General features: G+C 39.7%; 1 protein-coding gene across 1 annotated transcript in view; it reads left to right on the top strand.

Annotated features, from left to right (window-relative positions):
- The window catches only part of EIF2AK3 (eukaryotic translation initiation factor 2 alpha kinase 3), a gene marked incomplete at both ends in the record, with an annotated part of 40,031 nt that overhangs the window by 16,487 nt on the left and 7,699 nt on the right, over positions 1-15,845 (top strand). Inside the window, 10 exons of the mRNA XM_079534407.1 lie at positions 4,663-4,857; positions 7,414-7,544; positions 9,548-9,782; positions 10,060-10,222; positions 11,131-11,268; positions 11,786-11,908; positions 12,065-12,285; positions 12,614-12,726; positions 13,771-13,893; positions 15,058-15,207. Of these exons, the coding sequence (XP_079390533.1) occupies positions 4,663-4,857; positions 7,414-7,544; positions 9,548-9,782; positions 10,060-10,222; positions 11,131-11,268; positions 11,786-11,908; positions 12,065-12,285; positions 12,614-12,726; positions 13,771-13,893; positions 15,058-15,207 (1,592 nt within the window). The remainder of the gene's footprint in view (positions 1-4,662; positions 4,858-7,413; positions 7,545-9,547; positions 9,783-10,059; positions 10,223-11,130; positions 11,269-11,785; positions 11,909-12,064; positions 12,286-12,613; positions 12,727-13,770; positions 13,894-15,057; positions 15,208-15,845) is intronic.

The following is a 15,845-nucleotide window of genomic DNA, read 5'->3' as shown; positions in this document are numbered from 1 at the left end:
TCCAGCCTTTATAATGAAAATGCTAATATTCTCTCTTAATATGTTCCCTGGATGAATTTTAAAGGAGTTTAAAAGACACAGTTCTCACTGAAGTCCTCTAAGAGCACACCTGATGTTGGCTTTGATCTTGTTTGTTACAGTAATCTTACTGTAGATGCAATCACAGAGACAAAGAATTGGAACCTTTATTTAAGGTCATATAGCTTAGTTAATTAGTAACTGTACTGAAGCTCTTACAGCAGTGGTAGTTTATGATCAGAGTAAGGTTTGAAATCCACAAGCTGAAGTGTTGGAAAAACAAATGCATTCTGCTTCTTATTCTAAGGAAGGTATTTTACCTCTGATGAGTTATTCCCTTGGAGCTGCTGGGAAGTCTAGCACGTCTGATAGCAGTATTGACTGTTTTGGCATCACGTTTTTTTCAGATGTCTGCATTTTATATGGTAAGGATGGCTAGGTATGGAAATGAATGTTACGCTTGCTGTTAAACAGCTCGTGGAAGCTTTTTGATCTGTGTTTACATGACCTTTTTTTTTTTCTTCCTTACAATAAATCAGCAGCTTTCTCCCTGCGCCGGTTCAACCTGGCATGGGAGCTCTCATGCAGCGCCCTCCTTTCCAGTAAAAAGTCTAGACAGCAAATTCCCTGGTAGCGTATGCCATTTCGGATCGTTATGCCTTTTTGCTTTTTGTGAAGGCTTTTTAGAAACTGCATTACCTCACCCGTCGGCCTGGAGATTGAGCAGCCCGCGTTGCTGATAGGCCTGCAGCACCCTGCGCCGAGCCAATGGACAACTTCAGCTTCAAACTCTTAATGAGCAAAAAGAGCAGCGTCTGTTTAGGGCTCCATAGTTAATGTGTTGGGTTTTTTTGTTTGTTTGTTTTTTGTTTTTTGTTTGTTTTAAAGTGTTACTTCTGAAAGACAAGCTACTTAACAATTATGTGCCATATTGCTGACCAGTGAAGCTGAACAAATAGCTATTTACATTGACAGATCAGAGGAATGTGTAAGTGCATCGTGGTAACCTACATTTTCTGTGCCAAGAGATTTGCAGCTGACTGCCTGGGTGACTCACTCTTTGGATTAGGAGATGAGGTAATGCTTTTGAGATACAGGGTGATGTCATTCCTTTACCTGAGCTGCATGCCGATGCTAGCTGCTATACTTTCAAGGAAAGTCCCTTTGCTGATTCTGATTTACTAGAGCTGTACAACTCTGAGGAATTGATACTGTTTCCGTGCTCCTGAAGCCTCTGCATGTAGAACCACATTTGTGTGCCCACAGATGCCCTTCTGTTATATGGATATATCTGCACCTGCAAGTATACATGTTTGCATACCAGTTCCCTTACTTGAATAAAGCTGTTTTAGTGATAAAGGAGCTTTGTGTAATCAGATACAATCCCCACTTCTGCCATGTCACACGTTCCCATTAATAGAAAGATTCATCTTAGAAGGTGAAGTTGTTTTTTGCTTCTGTTAATCCAGTTGGAGCTTTCTATGAAATACCTTGTTTGTGATGGATGTTAACCAGAATATCTATTTACACTTATCCATGGTCACTTTAACCCCATCCGTTCCTCCTCTCTTTGTCCTTCAGCGCTGTGACTCTTTCTGCTGCCTGTACTTGCTGCTCTGATGTGTTCACCAGCAGCAGCTGTGCCTTTTCTCAGCCTTTATTTCCAATGTCACACAGGACACTCTGCTCCCATGGGCACATTCCCAAGGTTGGGAGCATGGGCAGGTGATCAGCAGAGCTAACCAGAGCAGTCTCATCTGTTGTCTGTGGCTGCAGAGGACCAAGGCTGTAACAGATGAGCAGCTACCATTGGAAAATTTCTGAAGGCATACAAGGCATGACCTGATTTGACTCATATATTGGGAGCATACAAACAAGTGCTGCTAAGCGAGCTTATTCTGTACTGGGGGTTTGGGTGTGTTGTTCCCAGAAATGGCCAACATTTTTGCCAATTCGAGGAAAATTTTCCCAAAATTACTGCTGAGGCCTTGGAGAGAGAGCTTCAAAATGAGAGAAATGCCCAGAGTGCCATGTGTCACATTGTGCCCAGGGCTCACAGAGTTAATTGAGAGCCTCCCTTTCTCAGAAAAGATACCTCACTTTGCAAAGTGATGGCAAGGTGCTCTGAGTATACCAAGCCACACAGCCCCTGCTGTTGTGACTTCCAGGGAGCATATCTGGAAGTCTGAACCCACAAGTAGCTGTCTGGCTGCCAGCAGCATGTGTGCAGCTTGGCCAGGCTATATGAATTTAGCTGGCTGGTGGCCTGGCTGAATTTCTTCTGGCTCCAGCTTGAAGTCAGCCTCAGGTCCTTGCTGGCACATCTTGAGAGATGAGGGTGCGTGTAGCTGTTCTGCAGGAAACTGTAGTAGTAGCACAGTGCTGCTGATCCAGAAGACAGAGTGGGACTGCTCACATGTATGTGGCTCACAGACAGAGCTGTGACACCTCGGTGGCATAACAGGGTTTGCCTGAATGGGACTCTGTGTGCTGAAACACAATGCTATAGGAGCTGCTTTAGCTTTTGGTTGGTTGGAAAGTTGCCTGTGAAAAGACCAATGTCTGTTGTTTGCTCTTTTTTCTTTCATATGGGATATCTGTATTGCTGGAGATAAAGCACAGCTCTCCAAATTACGTGCAGGTAACTGAACTGGGTGTGGGAGGAAGCCTTATGGATAATTTATTAATGCAGTACTGCTCAAGCTAAAAATTTTGATCGTTATTATGTGTTTCTGAAGGACTATATTACAAAAACATTTTTTGATGCTACTTTTCTGTGCTGAATATTGTAACAAAGTACTCAAGCTTGGTTAAGGCTATAAGTTTGGCACAGGCTTCTTTTGTTATTAAAAAGTGTTTTCCATGATCTGCATGTCTTTGTTTCTAAAGATCACAAGGCTTCTCTTGCATATGAATGTTTATATAAACCTTTTGTTTGCTTTATTTTCATACTAATCATGTGATTTCTGCGAATGACCCCCTGCACAAATGTTTGCTTTTTATTGTTTTATTTCTGTGCACGTATCCAGTCATGTATATGTGTACGTGTCCTCTTCCCCTCCTTGGAAAACCATTCTGCAGCATGTTTTGTGGATCACAGCTCTCACAGTGTCTCCTCTGGTATGCTTTGGCCTTTTTTAGTTATAATGTAAATATCCAGGAGGAAAATACACATACTTCATTTTACTTTGTTTAAAAAAGAAAAAAGATCACTGCTATTCATGCGGTTATTTTTATCATCTCTTCAATTACATGTTATATTCCTGAGAAGAATTTTTAATTGTCAGTCATCATGCAGCTTTTCAAAGCCAGGAAGCTTTGGTCTTAGATCCCTTAGGGATCTTAGGGGCAGTCACCAGCATTATCAGGTAATTGCCCTAAACTTCTTCTCTGAATGAGGTATATCCAAGCACTGCAAGAAAAGAGGTCAGTCATGACACGTGCACATTGACAAGATCTTTCTTTTCCTTCCTCTTTATGTGAATCTCAACTTGTGCTTGTGCTGTATGCTCTTGTGCAACCCAGTTAAAATAAGAAGTTTCATGTTAGAGAGCATTTCAATCGAAGATGTAACATCAGAACTTAAATTAAATCCAAGCAGAAAACTCCTGGATCATGTGTGCGTGTTTCCTTTGAAGTAACTAATATACATGTACCAGAAGTAGTCTGTAGAATGTGTAAGGAGTCTGAATATAATGTAATTATGTTGTAGCGTACTGCCCAAATGGACAGAAGGTCTGCAAAAGCCTTAAAATCTTCCATGTTAATCCATATCCTCAAAAGCTAAGATTAGAGGGATTACGGTTTCTCTCCTTGATGGGCGCAGCCACCGTGGCTCCACAGTATTAGTTATGGTCTATCATGCTGATAATGAGTTTCTTAATAAGTCCCTTAGTACTCATTGGCAATGACTCATGCTTCCGAATGAGGATCTCCTTGAATATCTGTGTAATGGATGAAACTGTATCCCAGTGAAGAATGTTTGACCTATTGTGTGTTTTAAGAAAAATCAGAATTTGAAGGGATCTGTGTGTAAGCATAAGGCATCTGGGGAGAAGTTGGATTTTACTGTTTGAAAAGCCACAAATGCAGTGTAAGGTCTGTCAATGGTAGTTGCTCTGTCTGCTTTAAAGGAGGGTGGCTTTTCTGGTGTAGTCATCACTTGCAAAAGAGCACACATACAGCCTGAGCTTTTCTTTTAGAACAGAATTTAGTTGTCTGATCTGGAGGGAATGCTCAGTTCTGTATTTACTACTAAATTCACTCTGGGGAAGGTGTAGAAATTTAGAGCTTTACCTAGAATGCCACTGTCTTGAAACAATCACAATAATGTGCTTAGTTTTCAGCCACTGTTCAGTCTCTTCAAGACTACTTCTATCTACCCTTATTTCTCTGTTTGGATTATAGAAATCAACTGATTGTGCTTTGAATGCTTAAAATGGAGGAAGTGTTAGAACTGAATTGTTTTTTAACATGATGCCTGAAAGTGTTCTTTGTAATTTTGAAAAATAAGATTCTGGGATACAAAACCATAAAATAAGGTGCTGCAGTGTAAATCACTATACTTGCTCACACTATGCTTCATTTTGCATCTCTGTATGTTTTGCTAGAAGTCGTAACTTATGTTCTGTTGGCTTGTTTTAGGTATTTGGAAATAAGATGATAATTCCTTCCTTGGATGGAGATCTTTTCCAGTGGGATCGGGACCGAGAGAGCATGGAAGCAGTTCCTTTCACAGTTGAATCTCTTCTTGAGTCATCCTACAAACTGGGCGAGGATGTTGTCTTAGTTGGGGGGAAGTCTTTAACAAGCTATGGGCTGAGCTCCTACTCAGGGAAGGTAAGAGCTTCAAAAGTTGTCTTGTGTGTCTCAGATTTGTGTATCTTCTGTTTCTAGTACTATCTTGCAAGTAGATTGCTCTTATGATTTAAGCTGCACTACAGTTCTGGTGTATGATTGCACAGCACCAAGGAGCAGAGTACAAATTTCTTGGGAAACAAATGAAGCAGGCTGAAGTAAGACTTAACAGCTGTGGTTAGATGACACTGCTGAGAGCATCGCTGCAGTGTTTTCTTGTGTGAGCTTTTGCTCTCTCCCTTGTGCTGCCTGTGTCACTTGCCATTTGCTAAGCAGAATCAATTTGCTAACCTAAGAGGAAAACTCTTTGCTTCTATTGGATTACTTTTGTGCTGAGTTAGCAAATTCAGAGCAAGGGGAAGAAATGACCCCTTTCTGCAGAATTGGAAGATGAGTTCAGCTTTATTATGTGGCTCTGCCTGGAACAGCCTTCACAGTTCAGCTTACTGAACATCAAATAAAGTTTTAGATGATGCATTTTTCACAATTCAAGATTTTAATTTTTTTCTCAACTAGCAAAGAGTATCTGATTGAAAACAAGAAAAGCATTCAAGGTACATGAACGTCTGAGGTTTGTTCTTGTTGCCAGTAAGTTTACTCTACCTTAGGAGTTCTTAAATTTTAAACTCATGCAGAAATTAAGTTGAAAACTACTTTTTATCTGACTGGTTCAGAAAGTGCTTTTTTTTTCTGAAGTCTTTTGGTTAAGTGGTGTATGTTTTTAAAAATGGAAGGAAAAAAGGATTAAAACACAGGAATTGATTGCATTCTTTTGAGTCCTAGACTTTGACTTTCTTATCCTCCCCTTTCCACGTCCTGCATTATTTAAGTGGTCGCAGATGTTTTGTGTAGTGAATAGCAGATATTTGCTAAAATCAGAAATGTTGTTTTTAGAACATGTAAAAAGAAAATGATAATATTTGGTTTTCAAAACAAAACCAAGCCATAACAGTTTTTTCCATTTTAACCAGGTGTTTTCGTGTAGAATGCTGTTGCAGTTTCTGTAACGATCACTCATGATAAAGGTCCAAAGCAGTAGTTTATGAAACCATTTAGATTTTCTCATTGATGGCAAAGGGCACTTGTACCAACTGTTAAGGAAGTGGTAATTTCAGTTCCTGCTGTGATTCAGGCCCAGACTTGCAGTACCAAAGGTGCTGCACGCAGGAAATAGTGCTTTACTCTTCCATGTTAAGAATTTTGGCAGTGTGGAACAGGCTGCCCAGAGAGGTTGTTGGTGCCCCATCCCTGGAGGTGTTCAAGGCCAGGTTGGATGGGGCCCAGGGCAGCCTGGTCTGGTTTTAAATGGGGAGGTTGGTGGCCCTGCATGTGGTGGGAGAGTTGGAGCTTCATGATCCTTGAGGTTCCTTCCAACCCTGGCCATTCTGTGTGTTGTCCTTGGCACTGTAATGTCAATTCATGCTTCCTGAAAGTGTGTCCAACTTACTTTCAAAACACAAATGGCTGTATGTATTCCAAATACTGTTTGAGAATTGGACTGTTGCAAAGTCTGTGTGACAGCATTAATTTGAGGTCCCCACCCCATTTTAATAGCTGAAAAGACCAAGTGGGATGGCTCTGCAGTATTTTATATAGATCAATAGTACTTAATTTGAAGTTAATAGAGTTATGCTGAGGCAGATACGGCACGAAAACAGAATTATACTGTGAACGTACTTCTAGAAATTATCTTTCTGTCAATAGATATCATAGGAAAAAGAGGAACTACAATTTCTTTCTGTTAGAATAGAAAACTATGCAAAGAGTCAATAAGTCAAAGATGTTCCAGGCTGTAGGATTCCTAGAACTTTTTGCAAAAGCAATTCTCTTAAAGCATGCTTTTTGACACCCATCAAGTTGAACATCTAAAATCATAGAATGATAGAATCACAGAATGGCCTGGGTTGAAAAGGACCACAATGCTCATCTAGTTCCAACCCCCTGCTATGTGCAGGGTCACCAACCAGCAGACCAGGCTGCCCAGAGCCACATCCAGCCTGGCCTTGAATGCCTCCAGGGATGGGGCATCCACAGCCTCCTTGGGCAACCTGTTCCAGTGCATCACCAGCCTCTGTGTGAAAAACTTCCTCCTAATATCTGACCTAAACTTCCCCTGCCTCAGTTTAAAACCATTCCCTCTTGTCCTATCACTATCCATCCTCGTAAACAGCTGTTCTCCCTCCTGTTCATAAGCTCCCTTAAAGTACTGGAAGGACACAGTGAGGTCTCCCCAGAGCTCTTTTCCAAGCTAAACAAGCCCAGTTCCCTCAACCTTTCTTCATCCTTTAAAATCAAACAAAATCAGTAATAATAAACCAAGTAAATCAGTATGTCCAATAAAAAATTAAGCCACAACTAAGTTTTCAGTACCCTCTCCTGTTTATATGCTCCCTTCAAATACTGGAAGGAGCTCTATATCCCCTGTGAGCCGAAAATGCACTGTAACAATTATTTTGAACATTCGTGTTGGATGCTCTTTTTTTCGCTCTTGAAGCTGTTCACATTTCCAAGCTGTGAGTCTCTTGTCTTGTGTCTTAGGTGAAGTACATCTGCTCGGCTGTGGGCTGTCGCCGCTGGGATGACGATGAGGCAGAGCAGGAGGACACACTGCTGTTACGGCGGACTCAAAAAACAGTCCGTGCTGTTGGACCACGCAGTGGTAATGAGAAGTGAGTATTATAATTACACAGGTTTTAATTTGTAACACTTGAAGAATTTGACCTTCTTGCTCTCAGTAGAAAAGGAATGAGGGAGTTTGTTCCGAAGGAATGTCACAGGCTTGTTATTTAGCACCTATCTCTTCTGGTCTTCCATGTTTCTAAAAAAAAGAAAATCTGTAATTTCAGTTTTAGACCATTAGAAAAAATACTCGTCCATACTTACTTCTCTTAAGTCAAATGACAGTGACTTTCCTTGTCCCTGTATATCTCAAAAGTGTGTCATTACTGCACAAGATAAATGTCTCTATTGTTTGTTTCAACTGATCATTTGGTATAGCAGGAGATAGCCTGAAAGCCTTCTGTGATTTTTTGATTCTCTTCTTAAGTTCTTTACAGAATCAGAGAATCACAGAATGGCCAGGGTTGGAAGGGATCTCAAGGATCATGAATCTCCAACCCCTCTGCCACATGCAGGGCCACCAACCTGTACATTCAGTACCAGTCCAGGCTGCCCAGGGCCCCATCCAATCTGGCCTACTAATTGTAACTGTCAGTTTTTTTATACTTGATGTTTTAGCTTTCATTTTAAATTGGCAAGAAATGAACACTTTAAGACTGAAGACATTTCAAAAAGCCTCATTCTTACGTCTCCTTTTGTTTCATGATTTAGGTGTTCTTTTCTTCACAAGCTGTAAAAATTGCTTTGGTCTGTGACTTCCCTCATGCTCTCATTTTGAAGTTTCCAGCACACTGAGATTTCTAATTAAAAAAAAAAAAAAAAAAAACGCACGCACCCAAAACAAGCAATAAAACCCAGCCCAACAACAACTGAAAAAAAACAACGAGCTAACACCGTGCTTAAATACAAGTTTACAAGGCTGGCTGCTATACAAAGATACAGTAACTGCCCACCAGTTCAATGGAGAGCTAGTCATTCTCTGTTCACCTCCTCCCTCTTCTGTTTGCGGCAGGATTTGACACATAGTGTGTCTGCAGTCTGTCAGAAAGAAGCTAATCAGAACTTGACTAGATTAGCAGATGAGAAGTCTTAAGAGAAAATCTTGATTCTTAGAGACTGATACTGCCAGGGAGAGGTATGTCATGAAAGCACGTTTGTTGTTTGCACGCCCTTTAAAAAAATAGCGTGGTACCTTTGGTACATGAATTCTTTAGTTGTTGTAGCCAGAAATAGAAGTGCTCTGGGTACCCAAAGATATTGTTAAAGGAGTGTTTTCCTTCTTTTTGCTCTTTCAGATACCAGCTTTCCATTCTTTCCCCTCTGTATTTGTCTATAGCATAATTACAGCTCTGTGTGGTGGAAATAAGAGCTCTTTATTTTTCTGAGAGTAATTTTGGTTTTGTCCCAGTTTGTTGTTTACAGAAGTTGAAGAGTTTTAGGCTGTGCAAGAGAGCTCTATGTTCCTTATACAGCCATATTTGTTTCAGAGTATGTTAACCTGTAACATGAGCTGTCCTGGCTTTGTTGAATTACCCATCAAAGAGATCCTGTGTTACGGTTTCTGTGTGGGATTAAAAGAAACAATCAAAAAAGAAAGCACCATCCCTTCTCTTGCTTGAAAGCCTTACATTTAAAATAAAATATCCTTTGTTAGTGAATTATGTCTTCTGTAGAATGCTGCTTCCTAAATGCTTTAAGCTTTTATCAACTGTGTAACATGTTTTTCCCTAAACAGACCTAGCTTTGTTATTATTTGATGATTTTTAATTGCCCTCTCCATATACTATACCTTTAATGTCATTGGCGCTACTTCATCAGCTGTCTTCTAACCTTGGATGTCATGCTAGACAACAAGATTTCTTTCTCGTTTGGTTTGTATTCTGGATACAGTTATAGGATTAGCACTCCCTCTCCTGGTACAGCTGTGTTACTGTGACTTACTGGGCCAAATACAGGTAATTCAGTTTAAGAATCTTTGAATTGAGGATATGGTACTTGCTTAGAATATATAACTAACTTTTACAGATATTTTTTTTCTCTCTTTTTCTTTTAGGTGGAATTTCAGTGTTGGTCACTTTGAGCTGCATTATGTCCCAGACATAGAAAATAGAGCAGGATACATTGAGAGCAATTTTAAATTGCATGTGAACAAAGAAGAAACAAAAATAATTTCAGATGTGGATGAGCAGGAGGCAATGATGAAAGATACAGTGATAAAAGTCTCAGTGGCTGACTGGAAGGTTATGGCTTTTAACAGACGAGGAGGACATCTCGAATGGGAATACCAGGTGTGGGAAGAAACAGAATAATAAATGTTACAGTTGTAGAAGATATGCAGCTTCATTGTTGATGTCTTTCATCCTGGGTTTTAGATGCTGTCTCTGTGTTTAAAAAACAAAAAAAAAGCAAAAAAACCCACCTTTTTGGAACTTATTTTACTGATGTTGTGTTTTTGAGCTGCTACATCTGTTACAGAAACCAAACTGAGGTATTTAAGCACTTGATCTCTTACATAACATCTAATTAATATGACATTAATTTCCTTGTTATCTCTGTCTTCTTCAGTTTTGCACTCCAATTGCTTCTGCATGGCTGGTTAAGGATGGCAAGGTAATTCCAATAAGTCTGTTTGATGACACAAGTTACACCACAAGCAATGAAGTGTTAGAAGATGAGGAGGATCTTGTGGAAGCTGCCAGAGGGGCCACGGAATCCAGTGTCTATTTGGGTGAGGCACCAGCTGTTGTAAACATCGTCGTTTTCTGTGAGCTTTTAGTGAAGCAGATCTTTCCATACTGGTAGAATTAATTTCTATGACTATTTGGCCTAAAGTGGTAAATAAATGATATTGTGTTTTGACCAAGAAAAATAGGTTTTAAAACGTTGTACTCTATTCTATTTACTGCTTTATAGGTGCTTTGCACATGATTGCAAATCTTGAAACTTTTAGAGATAGGTTTATAGTTAACAATGCAGTCTTATTGCTCAGAAAGCTGTAAGAAATATCTCCCTCTAGTCCTCTAACGTTTCACATTATTTTTTTTCCTCTGCACTGACTGCAGTAACTTACCGTGAAGATATTTCAGTTAAGCTCATATGTGATTGAGGTTTTTATCCAGCTATTAGAATTAATTTGACGTGATTTGTGACAGTTTGAAATAGTGGCTCCAGGCCCTTCTTCTCAGCGATCTGTCTGTCTCTGTATGGAAGATGTGCTTTGGTTTTCAAGGACTTTTTTTTTTTTCCCTTAGCCACTTTCTTGAAGCCTTTCTTATTAATGGTTACACAGATATTTTCAGCCTTCCTGTTAGCAGTGTTGAAGAGTAGTGTTCACCAGCATTAACAAGGGTGGGAAGTTTGAAGGAAATCTTACTTAGGCTAAGCCCAAGATGCTTGGTAACTCTTCAGAACTGGTGGCAATTTTTTGAAGGTGTTCTGATCTCATGCTTTTCTAGAGCAAAGGGAATGTGTTCTATTTGAATTCAATCAGTCAATATCTCAGATTCTCAGAATATAGAGAAATGCTTTTAAAAGTATTCTAAACCATACATCTTAACTGGATGATTTGAGTCTGAGAATGAAGGAAACCAAGTCTGAATTATTGTTTATTATATTATTATTGGTTTTGTTTCTCAGGTATGTACAGGGGCCAGCTGTATCTGCAGTCATCAGTCAGAATTTCTGAAAAATTCCCAACCAGCCCAAAGGCTCTGGAATCCAGGAATGATAATGCAATTATTCCCCTCCCCAAAATTAAATGGAAACCCTTAATCCGTAAGTAACAACTCAGAGTCTCATTTATTGTCTTAGACCTAAGAGCATCTTTCTGATAGTTTTCAAGCTAGTCTACTAGTTCCTGAATGAGTTTACAGTTGGGAACATCTGTGCTCTATTAATTCTTTTTTTTTTTTAATGAGGTATTTGAATTGTAAGTGACTCTGTGGATTTGATGGGGTCTTCTAAAGTGATGCAGTGTTGGTCTTCTAAAACAGTTGTTTCACCAGAAGAAGAATTTTTTTTGCATGATGTGAATATGAAGTTAGTTGACTTGTCCAAAATAGTATGTAGGCTGGAAAGTAGCATTTAGGCTGGAAAGTCGTATTCAGCGGTGGTTACCTCTCTTGATTTCTACCTCCTTTGTGTTTCCTTGCATTAATTTTGGTCCTTACGGCCTGATCTGGCAACCTCATGTTTTCTAAGGTAATGCAATTGGAGTTCTCATGAAAGTCATCCAAGGGCAGAATCTTGTTAATAATCATCCATCTCAGAAAGTTGTCTCTTCTTTGCTTAGATTCTCCTTCCAGGACTCCAGTGTTGGTGGGGTCGGATGAATTTGATAAGTGTCTCAGCAATGACAAGTACTCTCATGAAGAATACAGCAATGGAGCACTTTCAGTCCTGCAGTACCCATACGGTAGGTTGACCTTCTGAATTTTGAAGTGTTACACAACAAAAACAAAGTGTGCTCACAACACCCAGTGTCTATTGAGAAGACTTATTTATGAGAAACATTGGCTTTGTAGTTGTGTAACAAACAAATCTGTGCCCTTTTTGTGTCTTCTATATGCAGATAATGGATATTACTTACCCTACTACAAAAGGGAGAGAAGTAAACGTAGCACCCAGATCACTGTTAGATTTTTTGATGACATGAATTACAAAAACATTCGCAAAAAAGATCCTGTTCTTCTGCTTCACTGGTGGAAAGAAATCGTTGGCACCATTCTATTTTGCATCGTGGCCACGACCTTTATTGTACGCAAACTTTTCCATCCCCATCCCTACAACAGAGTGAGTATTTTATTTTTTTTCCCCTCAATCCCAAATACAGAAGGTCTTATTCTAGCCTTTTTCTTTTGGTTTTGATTCTGCTCTGTGTGGTGTTAATAATTTATGAGATAACGTAGCCTAAATGCATTATTTAATCTATCTGTGAAGGCTGTCAGCTGCCACGCACAATTTGCTTATCTGCTTCAGCTAGCATTGCTTCAACCATATCTGATTACTTTGGAGATGCTTACACTGAAATAATGGAATGCCTTATCTACAGGTACAAACTGATCTCAAGTACTTAGGACTTGAATTTTTGTTTTTGTTCTTGTTTTGGTCACCATGTTAGCTGCGGAAGGAATCTGAAACGCAGTGTCAGACTGATAGCAAATATGAGCCTGCATGTGGAGATGTTAAGGACACCAGCTGGAGTGATGTCAAGAGCTCTGGATACGTATCAAGGTGAATTCAGTTCAGTACTGCTCATGCAGAGTTTTTAGTCGGTGTGAAAACTAATGCTGTCTGCAAAAAAGAGTTGATGGTCATTAGTTCTTACCTACCTGTAGTTCCCCTACTCCACAGAACAGTGAAAAAGAACCCTGTTGCCCCATTATCAATTGGAGATTGCTGTTGTGATTAGTCTAAGAGTCCCTCAGAGCCAGCACAGGACCTCTGCTTGGGAATGTTGCTCAAATACTTTCTGCTGATAGGTGAAATGAAGGATTGATTCTTAATGTTCTCATTCTGTCTGTTTCTGTGCTTCTGGATTAGAACATGGGAATTGGCACATGGAAAAATGTTTGATGTATGCTACAGAACAAGCAGAGTACATATGGAAGAAACCTTTGTTGCTTATTAGGAAAGGGTAGTTTAAAATGGGTCTATAGGGGCATGTCAGTAATAGGAGAAAATGTGACCATTCCTAATTTGCCAAAAATAGGAGATGGACTATTTAAAATGAAGAAGAAGAAGAAAGATAGTGAGATTTAAGAAGTGATAATTCAGAAGATGTGCTCAGGGTAGTAGCAGAAATACTTATTTGTGGTGGGGTTAAAAGCACGTCATGATTTGGAAAATGCTCATCCATCACCACCTGAATTGGGCATGGGAGTTTAACTGAAATATCTGTGGTCTGTGATCCTGTAGTCATAAAACCTGGCACTCTGCAAGGCTTCTTCAGTTTGTCAGATGCACTCAGATGCACGTGTGAGGAGTCTTGCTGAGGATGTGATAGACGCTGAATAAATGCATAATCAGCACCTGTCGGTTTCCTAAGTAGGTAACCATCTGATTGCCTCAGTGGGTGGGTGAGCAGAGGAGGAAGAGGAGAAATGCTTGAAGTCATTCAGCACATTTTGCCTGTACAGAATTATTTAACACTTAAACCCCTTCCCCTGACAAAAAAAAAAAAAACAAAAAAAAACAGCCTTCATTTATGTCTATTCTTGCTAACATATTTTTCTCCATCCATTCTTCTGTCCCTTATTCACATCCCTCTCCTCCCAGATATCTGACAGATTTTGAACCAATTCAGTGTCTGGGCCGTGGAGGTTTTGGAGTCGTTTTTGAAGCCAAAAATAAAGTGGATGACTGCAACTATGCTATCAAAAGGATCCGTTTGCCAAACAGGTACTGACTGAGTTTGCTGAGAACTAGAAAAATTAGTGACTGGCAGGATCTTACACAGTTCCTGAACTGATTGCCCAGGTTCTGCATTAGGATGAATGACATACTTTTTAATGGGCGGGCTGACTTAATTTTGGCATCAGGAATTTGGCATATGTATTCACAGCAGAAGGGTGACCTGTTTGGCTAAGCTACTAACATAGCAGGACCCTTATGAGGATGCTGCAGCTACATGGGAACTCCATTGATTTCCTTGATGTATTGAGCCTTTAGTAACAGCACGAGTTATTTGTAGCACTGTTAATTTGCTTCTCTCCTTTCTTTCCTTACCTTTCCTATTCCACCCTTTCTTTCTCATCCCCTTTCCTCTCCTGCTTTTTTGACTCCATTTATCCGTGTGTTTCATTCTCCGGTCCCACAACCCCTACCTTTTCTTTCAGTCATAGGTGGTCAAGCCTTGATGCTGAATTATCCTACACAGAACTTCCTTTTAGTGGGAGATGGGAGACACTGCTTCTGGAAATCTCAAGTTAGAACAGCAAACAGGCAGGCCAGTAGTGGGAGGGGGGTAAAGCTGTGAAATCTAGAATTACTATTTTTTGAATGTGTTAAATAATCGTGATTACTTAAGATAAGAGGTTGTGTTCAGAAATTTAAGGTAGCCTTTTCCAGGCATATCCAAATCATTTGAATAAAACCATTGAACTTCATTTGATGGAGTGTTATGGTCTTAACAAGAGGTCCGTAGAATGAAGATGGTCTTTATGTTGTGCCAATTAAGAAAGAAACACGAAGTATTTCTATCTGTCTGTGTGCCAGTGTCTTCTACATCCCTGTAGAATATTGCTGTCTAGTGGATTTCTGTTTTCTGTCCTTGTAAACAGTTGAGAACAAGATGCACCTTTCTTTTCAGTTTTGTTGCCTGTAATTATTTGAAAAGAGGTGAATAAATGCTTAGCTGGTAGGAGCACTCTGCTCCTCCATGCTTCTAACATAAAGGAATTACTGTGGGGAGTTTGAAAAAGGTCTTCTTTGGGGTGAAGAGTGATACTGCGAGCCTGGCTTACACATGGCTAACATTGGTTAAATTCTTTTGCAGAATTTTCTGTGCTGTGCTATTGCTTTATGTAACCATGTCACTGTTTTTCTTCTCACCCCAAATCCTAGGGAACTGGCACGTGAGAAGGTGATGCGGGAGGTGAAGGCATTGGCTAAACTTGAGCATCCAGGTATTGTCCGGTACTTCAACGCGTGGCTGGAAGCTCCACCTGAGGGATGGCAGGAAAAGATGGATGAACAGTGGTTAAAGGATGAAAGGTAACCTGTGGGTGTTTGATCAGTTGAACTTGAGGTTGTATGCCAACAGAACAGGAGAACTGGAAGATGAACTAGGAAAGAAGTAGTTATTGACTGTCAAACTGTCAGTTCAACAAGATACAAATGTATCACATTCATGCCTGGCATTTCTTAATTTCTGGGTCCTCTTTAAGGCCCTTCTTTAAGCTTCAGAAACATCTTGTAATTCTTAACATCACTTCCCTAACTGGGAATCTTGAGGAAGATCAGAGCACTGTTTACTACCGTGATTTGGTTTTAACCTTCAACAGCTCTGTTCTCTCTGTTCCTTTCCACAACTGTCCTTTTTTTAATGTCTGTCTTAGTTTTGATAGCTCTGATTCAGTACTTCAGTTAATTTATTTCAGCATAAATCTGTGAGGGCTTATCAATCTGATGAGTTATAAAGCTTGGTAGAATTAGGTTAAAAATGAAAAATTAGATAAGGTAGATTATTAATTAAGATTAGATAAGGTAGGTGTTAGTTGTACAGAAAAGGTGGGTGTATGTTAACAACATTTAAAAGTGGCAAGAGAGAATGGGACCTAATATTCTTATGATCCACTATTTAGTAGTCTCATAATAACATCTTAACATGCCTATTCTAATTCTTAGGATAC

The sequence above is a fragment of the Tetrao urogallus genome, assembly GCF_951394365.1.
Source record: "Tetrao urogallus genome assembly, chromosome: 4".
In the NCBI taxonomy this organism is placed as follows: Eukaryota; Metazoa; Chordata; class Aves; order Galliformes; family Phasianidae; genus Tetrao; species Tetrao urogallus.
Note: the sequence above shows the minus strand (reverse complement) of the source record. Positions and strands in the feature narration are given on the sequence as shown.